The sequence below is a fragment of the Somniosus microcephalus genome, chromosome 12, assembly GCF_052327205.1.
Source record: "Somniosus microcephalus isolate GS21.2 chromosome 12, FLI_Smic_1.0, whole genome shotgun sequence".
NCBI lineage: Eukaryota > Metazoa > Chordata > Chondrichthyes > Squaliformes > Somniosidae > Somniosus > Somniosus microcephalus.
The window spans coordinates 105,605,268-105,625,440 of NC_140998.1; the positions used below are offsets into that span (position 1 = coordinate 105,605,268).

The 20,173-nt window shown below is 42.9% G+C and overlaps 1 protein-coding gene across 3 annotated transcripts in view; it reads right to left on the minus strand.

The window, feature by feature from the left end:
• Nucleotides 1–20,173, minus strand: part of npas3 (neuronal PAS domain protein 3) — a 1,485,068-nt gene that overhangs the window by 425,654 nt on the left and 1,039,241 nt on the right. For all 3 annotated transcript variants that reach the window (XM_086003382.1, XM_086003381.1, XM_086003383.1), the window contains exon 5: nt 752–841. In XM_086003382.1, the coding sequence (XP_085859508.1) occupies nt 752–841 (90 nt within the window). The remainder of the gene's footprint in view (nt 1–751; nt 842–20,173) is intronic.

Here is a 20,173-nt window from a genome sequence, read left to right on the forward strand (position 1 = left end):
TCTAGACAAAGAACTGTAGATTTGAGCTTCATGATATCAACAGTTGTAACATTTTTCTTAAAATGTGCATGCGCAGCAGACAATTAACAATCTTCTCTTAGTTCAATGAGAAAACACATACATTTAGCACGTACGTGACTAATAGCTGCCAGCAACATTCCTTGTGGCTATACTGGTCTAATGTAGTATATCAGTTAAAATGAGAATTAATCCGTCACAAAGATCATTGACGAATATTTCAATTTGTTAAGACCAATAGCTCAGTTTCAACTAAAATATACAAATATGAGTAAGTCTATAGTTAACAAGAAATATAAGCCACGCTTTTTAAACCAAGGTTTGAGTTGCGGGGTGCCATCTTTATGCGAGTTGATAGTTATTTCTTTTGGGGTGAGGGGGTTGACTGAAGTTTGGGTGCAACCTATAAGCAGGGTCCTTCTGTATGCGTGTTAATACTGTGCATAAGACAATTGCTCAGGACTTGTGTGATTTCATTTTTCTACAACTGATTAAAAGAGTCTATGAAAGAGCTGAGCATTTAAATATAACTTTCTATCACAAAAGAAATACCAGTGTTTCAATGTAAAATATTTATTTTTCAATTTTTATTATTTTACTATGCCCAAATGGTCATCCACACAGTGGGTGCGCTTTTTTACCTTATTAGTTGTGGCACTGCACTGGTTTTGAGGACACTTTCATGACAGAAATGTCACAGCACATATTACTGGGAAATTAAAAATTTACTTACTTGTGAAAGACCCAAATAGATGGAGACAGTTTCAGAGATGTATAAAAATCTTCCTTCTTGATTTAGTGCAAATACAAATCCATCCAGAGACTGTGGATAAACAAACAAAAGATTTAATAATGGTTTTATATTCAGAATACTAGTGGCTCCTTTGTAAAAAGAGCCTAAGAAATGTCATTTAAATGATATTAGAGTAACATTACAATGAAGGATTAACGACTTCATGTTATTTTATCACCATTTTTCAATGTTAGCTGAGCAAATGACATAAAAATTAATTATTGTAAAATACAGGAATGTATTTTTCTTCTTTGTTGAAGTAAATGAAGATGGCAAAGATGTCATAAAAAAGTAGCATAAAGTTTATTCTAACTGCATAATTTGTCCTTTACTTACAAATGGAAGTGAACAGTTATTCTAAATCTTACAAAAATATTTTTTAAAAATCACATTTAAAAATATATAGCAAAACATCTTTATAACAACTAAATAAAATGGAATTTTTCAATATAATATTTTAGATGCATGGTCAAAATACTATTCCTATGTTCCATAAATATTTAATCTCAAAGAGTGACATATAATCAATATCATGTTCTACCAGTAACTGAATCTCAGGGACTGAAACAGAAAAATTATTATAGTCCACACAAATCTTTGTAACCACCTCAGAAAAAACATCCTGAAGCCAGGTATTTCAGCAAAGGGCTGATGAAAATGGTTTGGATCATGAGCAGAATAATGAAAAGAATTTTTGAACAGTTCTATCTTTTCTTACACAATCTCAACATTTAATAACCAGTGCAATGGATTTATCATAACAGTTCAAACATCACAGTAACAACTGATCATACAAATAATCTCATGTCAGTATTTAAATAATATGCAATAGCTTCAGTATTTGCACCAATACAATCTTACAATGATAAATTTCACTATTCAGCATCTTTGTAGTTATATATGTAAAATAATTTTGTAAATTGTTAAGTATTTAATGGCCCTGAAATTGCGGTGCCCTTGACGGCAGAATACGGCGTTGAAATCCCTTTGAAATGCCAAGTTCTGGATTTCTGCATGCGCGAAATCCGGAACTTGTAGCCTGTCAACATACGCATTGACAGGCCATCCACAGGGGCTCCGAAAAAGCAATTGCTGGCGCAGAGTTGGGCTGTTTGCCCAGCGACTGGCCAGCAATTTCCCCACGCAAGTCTTCTGGTGATGCAAGCAGGATTGGGACTGCTTGCATCAGCATAGGGGGATATCTAAGCCTTAAATTAAACATTTTTATATCCTAAATTATGCACATACACTTTATTAAATGAATTTATGCAAATATTGGCCCGGATTACAGTCTTAATGATGTTTAAAATTACCCAAAAATTACATTTTTATTGAGGTTTGTGCAATGAAAGAACTTATGAATAAAATTGCAATTCTGTACATTGTATAATTATTAGATTTGGGGATTCCATTGCATATCATTAGGGGATTCCCTTCGTAAATGATTGCAATGGAATCCTCCTTTGTCATTGGAGGACTGGGCCCGCGTGATCCCAGGTACGCTTCCAAACCGCCTGCGTCACTGGGATCTGTGGGCCATTATGCTGCCCTCAGCCTCAAAGCTCAAGACCGCAACTCTTCGCAGGCTGAGCACCAGCAGGTGATTTCATAAATGTTTCGCAGGTCGGAGGCATATTCTGGAGGTACTGCAATTTCTAGGCAAATGCATATTTCTGAAGGTGTGTGGAATTTGGATCAATACAATTTTAATGGTATAGAATCTTACTTTTTTTAGAATATAGGTCACATACATTCTTGAAAAGATATTCAACATATGACCATATAGGCAAGTGGTTTTACAGAAGCCTCTCTAAATCACAATGGACATTGGTCAATAAGTAGTCTGATTATTAAACTGGCTTTTATTTTACAAGAAATATTGGTAGCAAAAGAAAAAATGGATACCTTCAATATTACTAACATCTGCACACACAGTCAACACCACGTGTGTAATTTGTCTCTATGTAAATTTGAATTATATACAATGCAATCAAATAACTGTAGAATGTCAGAATACTAAGTTAAAATGAAGTATCAGACTCATTCCTGTTCACCAGATTGTGCCAGGAATGTTGTGCAAGTGTTTTCTTTCTGAATGGTTGTGTATAGATATTTTTATACTGTACTCAGAAAGTGGTGGGAGCTCTGACTACCCTTCCTTCAAATAGCATTTTAATTAATAATAGATGACCACTTGTACTCTACTGGGAATGGAGGACAGGTTGGTGAATCTGAAGGACAAGACCAAAGGTCAACTCCTTCAATCGACTTGCTGCTCTCAATTCCTCAGTACCGTACAGGCAGGGGCCATTATTACAATGCAATCAGTATCCACTCCCTGATTTTTTTTTATGGCATTTCAATGTCACTATCAAAAAAAGCACCAAAAAAACTCTCCACTGTCACCAACATGCCAAAGGGAGTGAGTGTTTGACACCCTTCACATATCAAAGCATGTTGAGAGTATCCTCAACCAGGATTCACTATGCTGAAATGAGTTGGATGTATCACATAGAGAATCAGAGCGTTATATTTACCAATGCTCTGGTCCCGTCTAATGTACAGGACTGCATATGCACTGATGTACTGTTAAACTGAATAAAACTGAGAGCAATCTTTATACAATACATATAGGGTGAGGAATTTCCAGATTATTTCACATTAGCAGCACACTACGATATGAAGCAGAGATGCTGAGGATTTTCTCTTTGTACCATTTCATTTACTGATTGAAAGTATTTTTAAGGATTTTTTGTCATTTCATACTAAATTGGTGATTCGCTGGGAAAGCAAAAATGACTTGTGAATTAGCACTTAATACTATAGGGGATTTTCAACATAGAAGGTCACCTCTCGAAACAAAGGACAAACAGCTCACATGACACAATGAGGAAATATTAAAGTACCTTCTGTGCTTGTCAGAATCCTCATTAAACTAAATAAAATTTAAATAACTTTCATTTAAACAAATCCTCATACCATATGTTGTATAAACAGGACCTTCGGAAATAGTGGAATGGTCATGAAACAGACTTTAATTGTTACCCGTGACTTTGTCATGCGCAAGTTACCAGGTCTTCCCACTCATGGAATGAATCAAACGTGAGAAGAACTTTGGTCCAGATATTAATCTGAAGGCGGCTTTCAAGTGGGGTGGGGTGTAAAAGAGTGGGCAAAACCCGGAAATCAAATGAACGTGTCGGAATCTGTGATCTCAACTCAATTGTACCAATTAATTTTAACTTCCGGGTTTCGTACCTGTAAACTGCGCAGCAGGCGTGATGTGCACGTGCATGTTGCGATCTCAGCTGTATTTAAAGGGACAGTGCAGATAGGGAAATTGGAGGACGGATGTGGACATAGAGCAAGGACAGCACCCAGATTCAATGATGCGTCACTGGAATTACTGCTGGGTGCAGTCAGGAGGAGGAGGGATATACTTTGCCCAGCAATGGGAGGAAGAAACCTGTGGCTCTCACCAAGAAGGCGTGGTTGGAGGTAGCTGAGGAAGTGAGCAGCAGGAGCGTGGTGCACAGGTCTTGGGTGCAATGCAGGAAGCGGTTTAATAACCTAACCAGGTCAGGAAAAATAAGTACAGTTGCTGATTCAACTACATCCTGTGTTTTAAGCCGCTGCCCCCTTTCACTCTGTCTTGATAAGCATTCTCCATCACATCACTCCTCACACCCACTCAACTTTCAGCAGCACCCAGCCTTCACTGCCTCCCCATTTATCCATCCACTGTTGCCATTCACCCCAATCCTTATGCAATGTGATGCATGTGTCTCATAGTCACCCTCACCGAATGCACTGTATCCATTGGGTGAATACCTTACCTTCACTTAATCACAGGTCTGATATTTCAGCCTTTGTAGAAGAGAGCGCAAAACCCAAGAGAGAGGGACAGGACTGGGGGTGGGCTGCCACAAATAGTCCAGCTCACAGATGCAGAGGAGGATGTCATGGAGATAAGTGGCACATCTGCATCCCTCTCAGTCAGAGATGGAAAGACAGGAAGCTTGCAGATAGCTGGTGACAGAATACAAATTTCTCTGACACACATATGCTGATTTTATTTCATCAATGACTGAACTATGAGAAGACTGAGTATATAGTGATTGTCAAGATTGTGGCTTTGCCCCGACTAGATTGTATCCTTCTTTTGTCTTCCAGGGCCTTCACACGTACAGCAAGTGTCGCAGGACACCCATGAGGACGATTCCTCAGAAGACCTCATTCCTTCTGCGTGTGCACCATCACAGGACATACAGCCATGCACCAGCACAGATACTTGCACTTTGGTGGGTCCATTTAGACAGTTAGTTGGGTTTTCACCTGATGATTCCCACCTCACCAGTGAGCACAATCACACACAGGTGGCAGGGACAGCTGTGGAGCGTCCGCATCGGGGGTGGGGGGGGGCGCAATCCTCTCCAAGCTCTGCTCAGCTGGACACAGATGCTGAAACCCGGGGGTTATCCTTAAGAAGAAGCATGCAAGAGGTGCATCAGCAACCTAGCCAGGTAGTGACAGACATGCCACGCACACTCTCCATGAGGACAGGGGAGGCCAACTCCATCACAAGTGCATTGGTGACACAGGGAATTGCAAGAATGCCTGCCATGTAGAGAGTGTTCGTCTCCATTGAGTTTCAAGTATGGCTCACAAATGAGTCCATACAGGCCATGACCATGCAGACTTTGGATGACAACTTGTCTGTGGCCTTAAACAGGATGACAGATACCTTATCCATGGCCTTACAACGTGTCACTGATCTCCACCAAGCTTTCTCCTGCAGAGTGGTAGGAGTGATGTGGCGCTGGCCCAGAAGAGGGGTGATGACGAAAGGGGACATGGAAGTGGGAACTCCACTCAAAGCGCTCCCACTTCTCAGCCGTTGCCCTCCCTCCCCCTTGGATTGCCATGTGTGTGCAGTCGATAGCACTCTGTACCTGTGGGAATCCAGCCAGAGGCGCGAATCAGAGTGTCTGCTCATTCTGGCTATTGTCATCACAGAGGAAATTTACATAATTGCCGGCCCTAGCAAACAATGCTCATTTTAAGCTGCACAGCGCTCAGCAGCTCCCGCACAGCCGGCTCACCGGCTTTTAAATAGGGAAAACCGCGCATGTGCAGTATTTTGAATGGGCCACACACCAAAAAACAATTAAAGGGAACATTGCTGGCAAACAATCCATCAGTGACCTGTCTTATGCATTTCTGTGTAGCTAACTGGAATATCCTGGATATGTCACCAGTAGCACCCTGGAAGGATCCAGAGATGAAAAAGTTGAGGGCGGTGGTCATTTTCACAGCCACTGGTAATGCGTGGGCACCAAGTCCAGCAGGGAGAAGGTCTTCCTGTAGGAGGCTGCAGATGTCTGCCACCACCTGGCATGACAACCTCAGCCTGCAGCACTGCTCTTCTGCAAACATTAGTGGGAGTTGTATACAGACCCCCAAACAGTAATGCTGAGGTTGGGGATGGCATTAAACGGGAAATTAGAGATGCATGCAATAAGGGCACAGCAGTTATCATGGGTGACTTTAATCTACATATAGAGTGGGCTAACCAAATTAGTAACAATAATGTGGAAGAGGAATTCCTAGGGATGGTTTCCTGGACCAATATGTCGAGGAACCAACTAGAGATCAGGCCATCTTAGACTGGGTATTATGTAATGAGAAAGGATTAATTAGCAATCTTGTTGTGCGAGGCCCTTGAGGAGGAGCGATCATAATATGATAGAATTCCTCATTAAGATGGAGAGTGAAGTAGATGACTCAGAGACTAGGGTCCTGAATTTAAATAAAGGAAACTACGATGGTATGAGGCACGAGTTAGCTCGGATGGATTGGGGAACATTACTTAAAGGGTTGACGGTGGATAGGCAATGGCAAACATTTAAAGATCGCATGGATGAACTACAGAATTTGTTCATCCCGGTTTGGCATAAAAATAAAACAAAAAAGGTGAATCAACTGTGGCTAACAAGGGAAATTAGGGATAGCATAAGATCCAAGGAGAGAAAATATAAATTGGCCAGAAAAAGCAGCAAACCTGAGGATTGGGAGCAGTTTAGGATTCAGCAAAGGAGGACAAAGGGATTAATTAAGAGGGGGAAAATAGATTATGAGAGTAAGCTTGCTGGGAACATAAAAACTGACTGTAAAAGCTTCTATAGATATGTGAAGAGAAAAAGATTGGTGAAGTCAAGCATAGGTCCCTTGCAGTCAGAATCAGGAGAATTTATAATGGGGAACAAAGAAATGGCAGACCAATTAAATACATACTTTGGTTCTGTCTTCACAAAGGAGGAGACAAATAACCTCCCAGAGATGTCGGGGAAAATAGGATCTAATGAGAGGGAGGAATTGAATGAAATCAGTATTTGTAGGGAAATGGCGTTAGGGAAATTGATGGGATTGAAGGCCGATAAATCTCCAGGGCCTGATAAACTACATCCTAGGGTACTTAAGGAAGTGGCCCTAGAAATAGTAGATGCATTGCTGGTCATCTTCCAAAATTCTATAGACTATGGAACAGTTCCCATGGATTGGAGGATAGCTAATGCAGCCCCACTATTTAAAAAAGGTGGTAGAGAGAAAATGGGGAATTATAGACCGGTAAGTCTGACGTCGGTAGTGGGGAAAATGCTGGAGTCCATTATAAAAGATGCACTTGGAAAACAGTGACAGGATCGGACAAAGTCAACATGGATTTACAAAAGGTAAATCATGCTTGACTAATCTACTGGAATTTTTTGAGGATGTAACTGGTAGAACAGATAAGGGAGAACCAGTGAATGTGGTGTATTTGGACTTCCAGAAGGCTTTCGATAAGGTCCCGCATAAGAGATTAGCGTGCAAAGTTAAAGCACACGGGATTGGGGTAAGGTACTGTCTTGGATAGAGAACTGGTTGGCAGACAGGAAGAAAAGATTTGGAATAAATGGGTCTTTTTCCAAGTGGCAGGCAGTGACTAGTGGGGTACCGCAGGGATCGGTCCTAGGACCCCAGCTATTCACAATATATATATAAAATGATCTAGACGAGGGAACTAGATGTAATATCTCCAAGTTTGCAGACAATACAAAGCTGGGTGGGCGTGTGTGATGTGAGGAGGATGCAGAGAAACTCCAGTATGATTTGGATAGGTTGGGTGATTGGGCAGATGCATGGCAAATGCAGTATAATATGGATAAATGCAAGGTTATCCACTTCGGTGGCAAAAACAGGAAGACAGATTATTATCTGAACGGCAATAGATTGGGAAAAGGGGAAGTACAACGAGACCTGGGTGTCCTTGTGCACCAGTCACTGAAGGTAAGCATGCAGGTGCAGCAGGCGGTTAAGAAGGCAAATGGTATGTTGGCCTTCATAGCGAGAGGATTCGAGTACAGGAACAAGGATGTCTTGCTGAGTTGTACAGGGCCTTGGTGAGACCACACCTTGAGTATTGTGTGCAGTTTTGGTCACCTAATCTGAGGAAGGATGTTCTTGCCATGGAGAGAGTGCAGCGAAGATTCACCAGACTGATACCTGGGATGGCAAGAATGACGTATGATGAGAGATTGGGTCGATTAGGCTTATATTCGCTAAAGTTTAGAAGAATGAGAGGGGATCTCATTGAAACTTATCAAATTCTAACAGGACTAGACAGACTAGATGCAGGAAAGATGTTCCCGGTGGCGGGGGCGTCCAGAACCAGGGGTCACAGTCTAAGGATAAGGGGTAAGCCATTTAGGACAGAGATGAGGAGGAATTTCTTCACCCAGAGAGTGGTGAACCTGTGGAATTCTCTACCACACAAGGCAGTTGAGGCCAATTCATTAAATATATTCAAGAAGGAGTTAGATATATTTCTTAAGGCTAAAGGGATCAAGGGATATGGGAAGAAAGCAGGGACAGGGTACTGAATTTGGATGATCAGCCATGATCTCATTAAATAGCGGAACAGGCTCGAGGGGCCGAATGGCCTACTCCTGCTCCTATCTTCTATGTTTCTAAGGTCAAGGAAGCTGAGCCTCTGTCTGTAAACCCTGTGACATGGGTAGTGGCTCCTGCGACCTTGGACCCTTTCCTGTGCACCTCCCTCCTGTGCACGTTCTGATCCCACCATAGCACGTCGTTGCTGCCATGGATGGTGACTATCTTCCTCTTCTAATGTGTTGTCAAACACATCAAATGTGCCTCGCATCCGGATCTTGTCAGCTGTAATAAGTGAGCTTTTATTCAGATGGGTCAATGACAAGTTTACTCACCCGAATTGCTGCTCAAACTCGCCTCCGTTTTCCTGATCAGTTTCCTGAGCCACGTTAATTATGCCAATAAGTACCCACCCGCATTCAATTAGGAAATCCCTGACTTCGGCGTGTAGGTTGCTCACCGGCACCCATGCCGTTTTAAACCCAGAAGTCAGATGTTGGAGTCGGGTTGCGCTCCCGCTCTAAAAATCAAAAATCTGAACACCTCACCCACCCGTTCTTGGGTGTTAAAATTCACTCCTTTATCTCTGTTCCATTATGTTCCTGATGATACCTTTGAGCAAAATGCAACTATAACATTCCTCTCCGTAGGATGGGGTTAGAATGGAGAATTTCTTTTAATGTGGCACAGCACGACCTGCATCTTTTGTGGCACTGAATAGGCCTTGAAAGAAAAGAAAGACTTGCATTTACTTCTGTTAATACAATAACTGCAACAAACTTTATTTAGTATCAGTAAAACAATTCCCATTGAAGTATATGCACACACAGCATGATTTCATATAAATTTTGACGTACATAGGACCTGGATGCCATTTTAATGGTTTCTGCGTGGAGTGTTTGCTGTGGATGCTCCATGCAGTAAAACCTGGTGGTACGGCAGAAGTGGCCCAAGAAGGTAAAATTATTTTTGTGGGGCAAAGACAAGTAGGAGCCTCTCCTCGGGGCTCCACAAGAATAACGTGGGTGACTGCCGCCTGGGGTCTCCCCTTCTCTCCGTAACCATAACCTAACCCTTCCCCCCCACCCTCCCAATGCATTTCCCAGCTCGTTCTTCTTCTGGGCCACCTGATACTGCTCAGCCCGGAGCCGGCAAGCTGCAGCTCGCCACATATACGTGAATGAGGCCTGGCCCTCGAAATGGACTGGGCCTCCCACGTGATGGGTCAGGCGGATGGCCTGCCCACCCCTACATTGCCGGGCACCCATTAAAATACACCTATAGGATTCTAAATTAATGGGAGCAGGCTCCATGAACAGCCACATCCTCAACAATGGCAGCGCCTAGCATGAGTGCAGAGGGCAAGGCCAAAATGTTCGCAAGGATCTTCAGCCAGAGTGCCGAGTGGAAATCCATCTTAGCCTCCTCCTAAAGTCCCCACCATCACAGGTGCCAGTCTTCAGCCAATTTAATTCACTCCATGTGATATCAAGAAACGGCTGAGCGCACGGGATACAGCAAAAGCTATTGGCCCCGACAACAATGCTATCAAGCGGCACTTACTCACCAATAACCTGCTCACCGATGGTCAGTTTGGGTTCTGCCAGGACCACTTGGCTCCAGACCTCATTACAGCCTTGGTCCAAACATAGACAAAAGAGCAATATTTCAGAGATGATGTGAGAGTGACTGCCCTTGACATCAAGGCAGCATTTAACAGTGTGTGACACCAAGGAGCCCTAGTAAAGTGTCCTAGGCCCAACCATCTTCAGCTGCTTCATCAATGAAATTCCCTCCATCATAAGGTCAGGAGTGGGGATGTTCGCTGATGATTGTATAGTGTACAGTTCCATATGCAACTCCTCAGATAATGAAGCAGTCCGCATGTAGAAAAGCCTGGACAACATCCAGACTTGGGCTGATAAATAACAAGTAACATCCGTGCCACACAAGTGTCAGGCAAAGACTATCTCCAACAAGAGAGAGTCTAACCACCTCCCCATGACATTCAATGCCATTACCATCGTCGAATCCCCCACCATCAACATCCTGGGGGGGTCACCACTGACCAGAAACTTAACTGGCCCAGCCATATTAATATTGTGGCTGTAAGAGCAGGTCAGAGGCTGGGCATTCAGTGACGAGTGTCTCACCTCCTAACTCACCAAAGCCTTTCCACCATCTACAAGGCACAAATCAGGAATGTGATGGAATACTCCCCACTAACCTGGATGAGTGCAGCTCCAACAACACTCGAGAAGCTCGACACCGTCCAGGACAAAGCAGCACGGGAAATTCCGCACCTCATCTACTTTAAACATTCACTCCCTTCACCATAGGCATAGTGTGTACCATCTAGAAGATGCACTGCAGCAACTTGCCAAGGCTTCTTCGACAGCACCTCCGAAACCCATGACCTCTATCACCTAGAAGGACAAGGGCAGCAGGTGCATGGGAACACCACCACCTCCAAGTTCCCCTCCAAATCACACACCATCCTACTTGGAAATATATTGCCGTTCCTTCATTGTCACTGGGTCAAAATCCTGGGATTCCCTACCGAACAGCATTGTGGGAGTACCTTCACCACACAGACAGCAGCTGTTCAAGAAGGCAGCTCACCACCACCTTTTCAGGGGCAATTAGGGATGGGCAATAAATCCTGGCATTGCCCACATCCCGTGAATGAATTAAAAAAAAAAAATTTGTATCCTTCATCCAGTGACCTGCTTCCACTAATTCTAAGAATACTAAATATTTTTGCTTAAAAAATGTGAACGCATAATAACGCAAAGTGTGGGATGCAGAAAGACTGTTAGGGCTATTAAGTTCATTCTTTACAAAGTATTATGTATAATTTGCATTATCAGAGAGGTCGTATGATCACAGGTGAGAGTTTCAAGGTGATAAAACTCTGTAAAATTTTGTTGTGATCTTCCAAGGTAATTTAGTCAATGCAATCTGTATTATTCATGATGACTAACTGCATCACATACATAACATTTCCATTATCCCAGCTAGTAGAGCAAATAATATTTTATTATCTATGCCGATACCTATTCTTAAAACCCCCTAACCTTATTATTAACCAGGTACACATCCGGCTTCATTTTCAATGAGCCAACCAAGACAGGATTAATTGTTTCAGATGGACAACCAGTTTTCATATACCCTATTCCACTCTTTGGGGGGGAAAAAAGCCCAATCTATAGTCTCATTTGAGGCTCATTAATTTTGTAGTTCTACAATCACCATTAGACTGCTAAGAGGGACACAGGAACTCAGGTCTCTTTGAGCCATTCATTTTTACTGAAAGCTTTATTTCACATACAGATACATGTCAATGTTACTGTAATAATGCTAGTCAAATGTCAGGAGTAGTTTTATTATTGTAATATTAATCCAATACATCTAAAATAAATGCTTACGCTTTTTTTAAAATTAACACTTTACTTGATTGCCGTCTTCACTTATTCCCTGTTTTTGCCCTGATCCTATTCTTCAACTTTAATTATTTGAATTTTACTACCTAATTTGAAAATTAAATACTCTATTCTAATTATTCCAAATATATATTCTAATTTTGCTTAAACTTACCTTATTTACTTTACCTCTTGGTGTCACCATACATTTGGACGATTGTAAAAACTCACCTCTCACTGAGTGGAAAGAGCCCCCAAAACCTCTTTTTTCCAGATAGTTATGTGCCAGAACTCAAATTTTTTATGGTTATATCATCATCATAAATATAAACTGGTCAGTCTAAAGTCCAATCACCACCTGGGTCAAACAATTCATCCACAGTGAGGTAAGGATTAAGTTAGCTGGGTTCATCCACATTATCCATGCCTTCCAGCTTTTAAAAGATTCGAATTTTGTCTCCCCTCATCTTTTCATTCTCCACTGAAAATATAATCAGTTTGTGAGCCTCTTTTCTTAACTCCGAGCTTAATGCCCCAGAATTACTTTTGTCAACTTTTCTTTGAACCCTCTCAAATTCACCAGTTAAGGTAAGGTAGTCAAACTAGTACCAAATATTGCAAATATGGCTTTGCCAATAAAGTTTAAAATACTGGGGGTAAAATCTAACCTTGGCTGGGGTGGCAGTGGATCGGCCACCCTTTATACAACCAGCCCAATTTTCCTTTCCATTGAACTCATTTTCTGTTTTTAGCCCATAAATTGAATTGGTTCAGGTTGCCTTTGAATACTACAAGTCTCTCCAACATTAATTGTCTGTTTCATCATAACACTTAATGGTAATATAGACTAGAAGTGCCTTCCTCCACATTATTTATGAATACAGTGGAAACAATATCAGTTCCATTACTTTTTGAACTCTTTTGTATTATCCAATATTCTTTCTTTAAAAAAAACATGCGAGATGTTATCTACAGTCCTTCCCAACCTGTTTTACTTTCGACACAACACTTGCAATGATCTACCAGGCCTTTTAGTGTTAAATAAGAATCAGGGCTCATTGCTTATTTTCAAATACCATCCTGCTGCTGCCCCCACCCCCACCTCCCATCTTTCAGGAGCTTGATTTCTGAATCATACAATATACTGACAATACTTATTCATTTCATTACAACAGTATTGACACTTCAAGGAGTGTCAGATTTGATAAGCTTCGCTGTGTATTGCCCTGACGTTGCTTTAGCACTGCAATTCCCACAGGGACGGCAGGGAGACACTGTTCTAGACCCTTCATCAAGATTACATCATAAATTTACTCAAACTGTAATGCGATTCCCACCTAACAATCAATTCTGGTGATACCATTGGTATTGAAAATTAAATACAATTTGGAGTAAAATTGGGTACGAGGGTTGGATTTTAGGGCTGTGTTGTTATTAACATTTATATAATGAAAAACCTTTTGAAACCCACACTTCGGGCTGGATTTTACCTGCAGAGGTGGGATGGCGGCGGGAGAGCTTGTTGGCAGGTTCCAGTCCCGCTCCCGTCTGCAGTCGCTCTCTGAAAATGATTTCCCATTGATTGGCCTTGTTAAGCCTGCCCTGCGGGGTTCCTGGCCAATTAACAGGAAGCGGGTCTGATGACGTCATTTGATGACGCGGCATCGGACGGTTTCCTTAAAGGGACCACGGCCACATTGATTTTGACAGTTGTGCTGTCAGTGTTCTGCAGCATTGAGGTGCTGCAAACATTGACAAGCACTGCACAAAGGTGTATGTCTGCATCCAGGCTCATGCATGACTCCCTCCATATGCTTATGGAGGGAGTCACAGCATGCAGGGAGATTCTTTTCCTTTCCCTTCCCCTGGGCAGAAGAGACCTCCCCAAGAGATCAACACAGTCTGTCTGCACTTTGTACAGGAGGACACAATCAGGGATGTCGTCAGGAGTCCCTGGCTGCAGTGGCACCAATCTTTCAATGATCTCAGTAGATCATGAAACGTTACTGCAAAGCCACATTCAAACTCACCATGCTGCGCCACTCATTACATCCCCATCACTCTGCCTTCCATACCCAACTCCTGCACATCCTTACTCACACCAACTTACCTTGCACCTCCACCCATCTCTCTCTATCTACATTTTCATTTCCCCATTTCACTAGCCACCCCTCACACTCACCCTCATCCTACTGCAACCATACCAACTAACAACACACAAGGGTAGGCACTTGAGAGGTTTAGCCAATGTTCATGTGTTGTCATACAGTGAAATCTATATTTTCAACACTTCACTTTATTGGACAGATCTGTGCGCACCTTGAGAAGTGTCTCAGTGAGTTCCAGTGAATGTTGGGACATAACCCCCCCCCCCCGCCAACCCCGCTATTGTGATGAGTGTGAATGGAATGGCTTTATGGTGCTGGTGTGGGATGGTGTCTACTTGGCGCATCATGTGGCAGCCAGGGTGTACGGCGTCAAGTGAAGTAAATCTGGCAATGGTGATGCCATCGCTGGCCTCCCAGGCAGCAATGTTGTCAGGTGCTGATGCCTTGTATCCTGTGCAGTATCAGGTGATGGCGGAGAAGGTTGGTGTTGTTGTTGTTGATGTTGGTGTGCCTGGTGATGTTGGGGATAATTGAGAGGGTTTGTTCCAATGAGGTGGCACTGGAGATACAGTTGGCTATAAACACTTGCAAACTAAAGAAATCTCTATATGTCTTACAAATGCAGTTAACGACAGTTTCTGAGCTCTGAAACTGAACAGCTGCAACACGGTATCCTTTATACCACTTCTGCAGCTGTCAAGTTATCAGATAAATCCAAGCACGCAACTCACGACAGGGTGAGCTGACGTGTTCCCCGAGCAGCAGGTAACCCGTGGGGGAAGCACGTAAAATTACAAGGTAGGCTCAAAATAGCATTAAATTGGCTGTTAACAAGCCATTTAAAGATCTGAATTGTCTCCCCCGCCACTTGGTGTCGGGTCAGTTCTGCGCAGACAGACCCGACACCTGGAAGACTCGAATGGAGGCGGGTTGACAGCGGGTTTCCTACCCGGTTAATCTTTGCTATTTTGACAGCGCCTCCAAACCTGCACTCTGAGCCCTGGCAAAATCCAGTCCTTCATCACAATATTTTGTTCTCCATGAAAAGTATTTGCTATTAAAGTAATAAAGTTACTCTTGCCCTGAACTGGAAAATTTCATCAACTTTGCTTCTAATTTTCTCGCCTTCACATGGTCTATCTCCGATTCTTCCCTTCTCTTCCTCGACTTCTCTATCTCCATTTCTGGGGATATGCTGTCAACCAATATCTACTATAAGCCCGCTGACTCCCACAGCTACCTTGATTACACTTTCTCCCACCCCGCTTCCTGTAAAGGCTCTATTCCATACTCCCAGTTTCTCCGTCTCTGTCACATCTGTTCCGATGATCACCTTCCATACCAGTGCTTCCAAGATGTCTTCCTTTTTCCTCAACCGAGGTTGACAGGGCCCTCGATTGAGTCCGATGCATTTCCCGCACTTCTGCTCTCACTCCTTCCCCTCTCTCAGAACCACGATAAGGTTCCCCTTGTCCTCACCTCCCACCCCACCAGCCTCCACATTCAACGGTTCATCCTCCACCATTTCCGCCACCTCCAGCATGATGCCACCACCAAACACATCTTCCCCTTCTCTCTCAGCATTCTGAAGGGACCGTTCCCTCCATGACACCTTAGTCAAATCATCAATCACCCCCAACACGCCATCCCCTTTCTATGGCACCTTCTCATGACAGAACAGGAGATGCAACACCTGTCCTTTTACCTCCTCCCTTCCACACCGTCCAGGGCCTCAAATATTCCTTCCAGGTGAAACAGCGATTTACTTGTACTTCTTTTAGTTTAGTATCCTGTATTCGCTTCTCATGATGCAGTCTTCTCTACATTGGGGAGACCAAACGCAGATTGGGCAATCGCTTTGCAGAACACCTCCGTTCAGTCTGCATGCGTGACCCTGAGTTCTGGTCGCTTGTCAATTTAATTCTCTGCCCCACTCCTACTCTGGCCTCTCTGTCCTTGGCCTCCTACACTGTTCTAATAAAGTTCAACAGCAGCTGGTGGAACAGCACCTCATCTTTCGATGAGGCACTTTACAGCCTTCTGGACTCAACAGTGAGTTCAACAATTTCAGATCATAACCACTGCTCCCATTTTTTCAGACATCAGCTGTTGGTAATGATTCTGCTATTCCCATTTACACCTTCTCTGGACCCATCTTTTGTTTCTTTACTTATCCCATTACTACCCCCTTTTGCCTTGCATCTTCATACCTTTTGTCATTTAATCACTCCTGCCTTCCACCCTATCAAAGGCCTTCCCTTTTGTTCTTTCCTCCCCTCCCCCTTTCCCTGTACTGCACTCGCTTAAAACCTGTTACATCTCTAACTTTTTCCAGGTCTGATGAAAAGTCATCGACCTGAAACGTTAAATCTGTTTCTCTCTCCACAGATGCTGCCTGACCTGTCGAGTATTTCCAGCATTTTCTGTTTTTATTTAGTAAAGTTACTAGCAGATTTGGAGTTCCAATTAATTTATGAAACTAAACTGAAATTGACAAAGCGAATGAGTCAAAAAATACAGACAACATTGGTGATCCAATATCTTGTGCAGGCATCTCTTTATAATTGTTGTGTTCAAATTGACATTTCAAACAGAAACACAAAAACTTGCAATAAAATACTTTTGGTCACTTAATTAAATTGCATGCACATTTCTTTCTCTGGGATTATATGAAACAGACTCTTTAAAGCAAACAGTGTGTGCAATAACGAACTGTTAAAATGGCAGTACCAGTGCCATTATTTAAAAGTCCAAGGGGGCAAAATTCGTTTGCTTTGCGCCTCCCGTTAGCGCTAACAGGGCACAAAGCAACTAGCGCCCAGGCGCGGCACCACTAATGCCTCCCGCGAAATTCAGCAGGAGGTTAGCGGCGGTGGTAGCACCGCGTGGCGCTGCGCCTCTGGCGATGACATCATTGCCATGCACAGCATCCCGCTCGCGCCCTGGCCACCAACTTGGGTCGCGCCCCCGATGTACCGCCGGACGCTATGTCCGACAGGGTCAGGGGGGCATACTTGTGGCCGGGACGGTGATATTTAAAGGGGAGGTGCCGGGCAGCCATTTTTTTTGTGGGCCGCCTGCCAGCACCTGCCCCCTCTGCCCTCTATCAGCCCGGCACTCCTCTTGAGTGCCAGGCTCTTTTAGCTGGCACCCCGCTCCCTGGTGGCCCAGCAGGGCCCTGGTTCGCACTGCGCAAGGCCCCTCCCCTTTAATAAGGGGTGTGAGGCCTGCAGTACCGCGGCGCTACGTGCCGGCGCACGTGGCACTGTGGCACATAGCGCCGCGATATTGAATTGAAGCGCCCCAAGAGGGAGGGGGAAGTGTTTCCAGTAGCGCCCTGCCTCCTGCTTGGGGCGCTATCATTCAATTTCGAGCGCGGGGGCGCTAATTTGTTCTCCCCAAGAAGCAGCAGCAATCAAAGTGATGCTAATTCAGGAAATTGGTGATCGACATTGATGAGAAAGGATGGCACATCTATGCTAATTCACTTCCAACAGTTTTCACCAAGGATTGCAACGAGCAGCACAAAAGTTCCAGGAAATGATGGAGTGACTCAAATAATGACAATATTCACTTACCTGTATATCAAAATTTCCTGGAACTTCTAGCCTATAATAATGGCATATGCCATTCCAGGCCAGTGTGTTTAAATGCTCAATTACAAAAAACTAAGCATTTAAAATACCTTAACAACATAACCATAATATCATCCTGTCAAGCAAAGAATCTATCCATGCAGCAAGAGGAAAATCTAACCTGTGTGTTAGTAAAGTGACACAAAATATACAGCTAATATAGGAATGGAGATTTTGGTATGTGGTTTCAACTGTATTAACCTTTGTTCGTGCAGTATTTTAATAGAATTTATTACTGTACCATCATTGTATTTTTCTATATTGAACTAATAAATCTTTCTATAGATCTTATAGTATTACTAGACATCTGACATAATTACATTCATCTCTTGTGCTTTGTTTGCTTCTTGTTTTTTAAATGTTATTTATCCTGAACCCTGAAATGTGAGGGTGACTAAAGGTGGTTTTAAATTAAATGTAAAAAAGCTTTCAAGTATTCAATTAATCAAGCGCAAAAGTAGTAGACTATTGTTTAAATATTTACTAATATACTGCATGTTCATCACATAATAATATTAAACACTAATTATTGTAATTTAATGGATATAAATGTCAATATCTCACCAGATTGAGTCTCTAAGTTCTTCTTGTTCCTTACTGTCTTATGTTCTTATCCTACCAGTTACAGTGTGTTATGGCAGTTCTCATCTGCCTATCAAAAAGTTCATGACTCAGAAATGTTATAGGTATGAGTCAGTTAAGACAACTTTATGCATGTTTGAATGAATACTGGGAAAGCACAATCACTGGCAAGACATTCTGTTTCATTTTAGCTGCAACTTTGAATGGAATTTAAGAGCACCATAAATTATTCCAGAGATAGCTATTTTTTAAATTTTACACATGCAAAGTACAGTTCTGTGGTTGATAAAATGAATCACACATACACAGAATAAAATGAATTATACCGCATGTAATTGGTATAAACATGGAGAACACTGTGACTTCCTCTACTTCCTCCTGTGTGACAGCCTAACCAATCCCTTGGTTCTAATTAGCAATCTTGCACCATGGAGCTTGTGAGACCAAACACCCATGACTTCCTTTCTGCCTGGTTATTTTTATTGCTGTAAAAGATTTACTCAACCTGAAGGGGGCAAAAACTAAGATTTTTGTTAAATGCAGGTTTTGCAGTTTATATAAGAAATATCTCCCTCAAACAGGAGGTAAAGCCCAAAATGGCAACAAATAATTTCTTTAACACTGGAAACCACAAAAACATGATCCTCAACCTCTGTTCCTTACTTCAGCCATTTCCAGCAATATGAGCCTCATTTCAGTCACCAGACCATTTTTCCCCTTCCTCTTCACGCTATTTAATTCAACAGGAACACTGCCAATTCAAATTTTGCCTATTTTGGATGCAATTTTTTTTTCATTTGGACAAAAAGCATGCCAAAACTTTCAATTGTTTGCCCTACTATCCTGCTTTAAATTATTTGTTCTTAACTCACAAATAAAGGTCAGAAGCACAAGGCAGCCATTGTGGCTCCACAGCTGTCAGACCTAGATCCCAATTTCAATATGGAAATCATAAAACAATTCAGATGTCCCAGAAAATATTAAAACACTGTGTGCTTTTACTAGTTGCTGCAAGAAATTATTGAAAATGCAAACAAAAACAATATAATGGGGGTAATTTTAACCCCCAAAATCAGGTGTTTGGGTCAGGTGAGAAGTTAAAATTTTAAAAATTTCAAACCCGATTCTAACCTGCCTTGAAACTGGCCACTTCCAGTTTTAATGGAAGCGGGATGGGGGATAGGCAACCAATCCATTCTCAGGAGATGGGTTAGTTGGTAACAGCTTTTAAGTAGGCTGCGTGCCTCCATTTTTACAGGCTTTTTATTTTTAACTAATGTAAAAGCAGGTGCGAAGGGTCGGATCCATAAATTAAGTGCCTTTACAGCATTGCTGGTGGCCCAGGAGCAGCAGGAGTGTTTCTCCCCACCCCAACAAGTTTACCTGCTTCATTCCCTGCGATCGCCAATTCTCCCCCCCACGCGATCTCCCCCCTCCCCCCCACTGCGACCACCATCTCGCGCTCCCGACCACCATCTCGCTCCCCCGACCACCATCTCGGTCCCTGCTGACCACGCTTTACCTTCCTGCAATCTCTCCCCCTCGACCACCACTAGACCCACCCATGACCGCGATCTCTCGTTGCCTCCCTACCTGCTCTTTGCTCCGATGCATCCTTGTGTCGCAGGCTTTCCTGCCCAGCCGGCAGCTAGCTTGTCAATCAGGCTGCCTATCGGGTGGGAAACC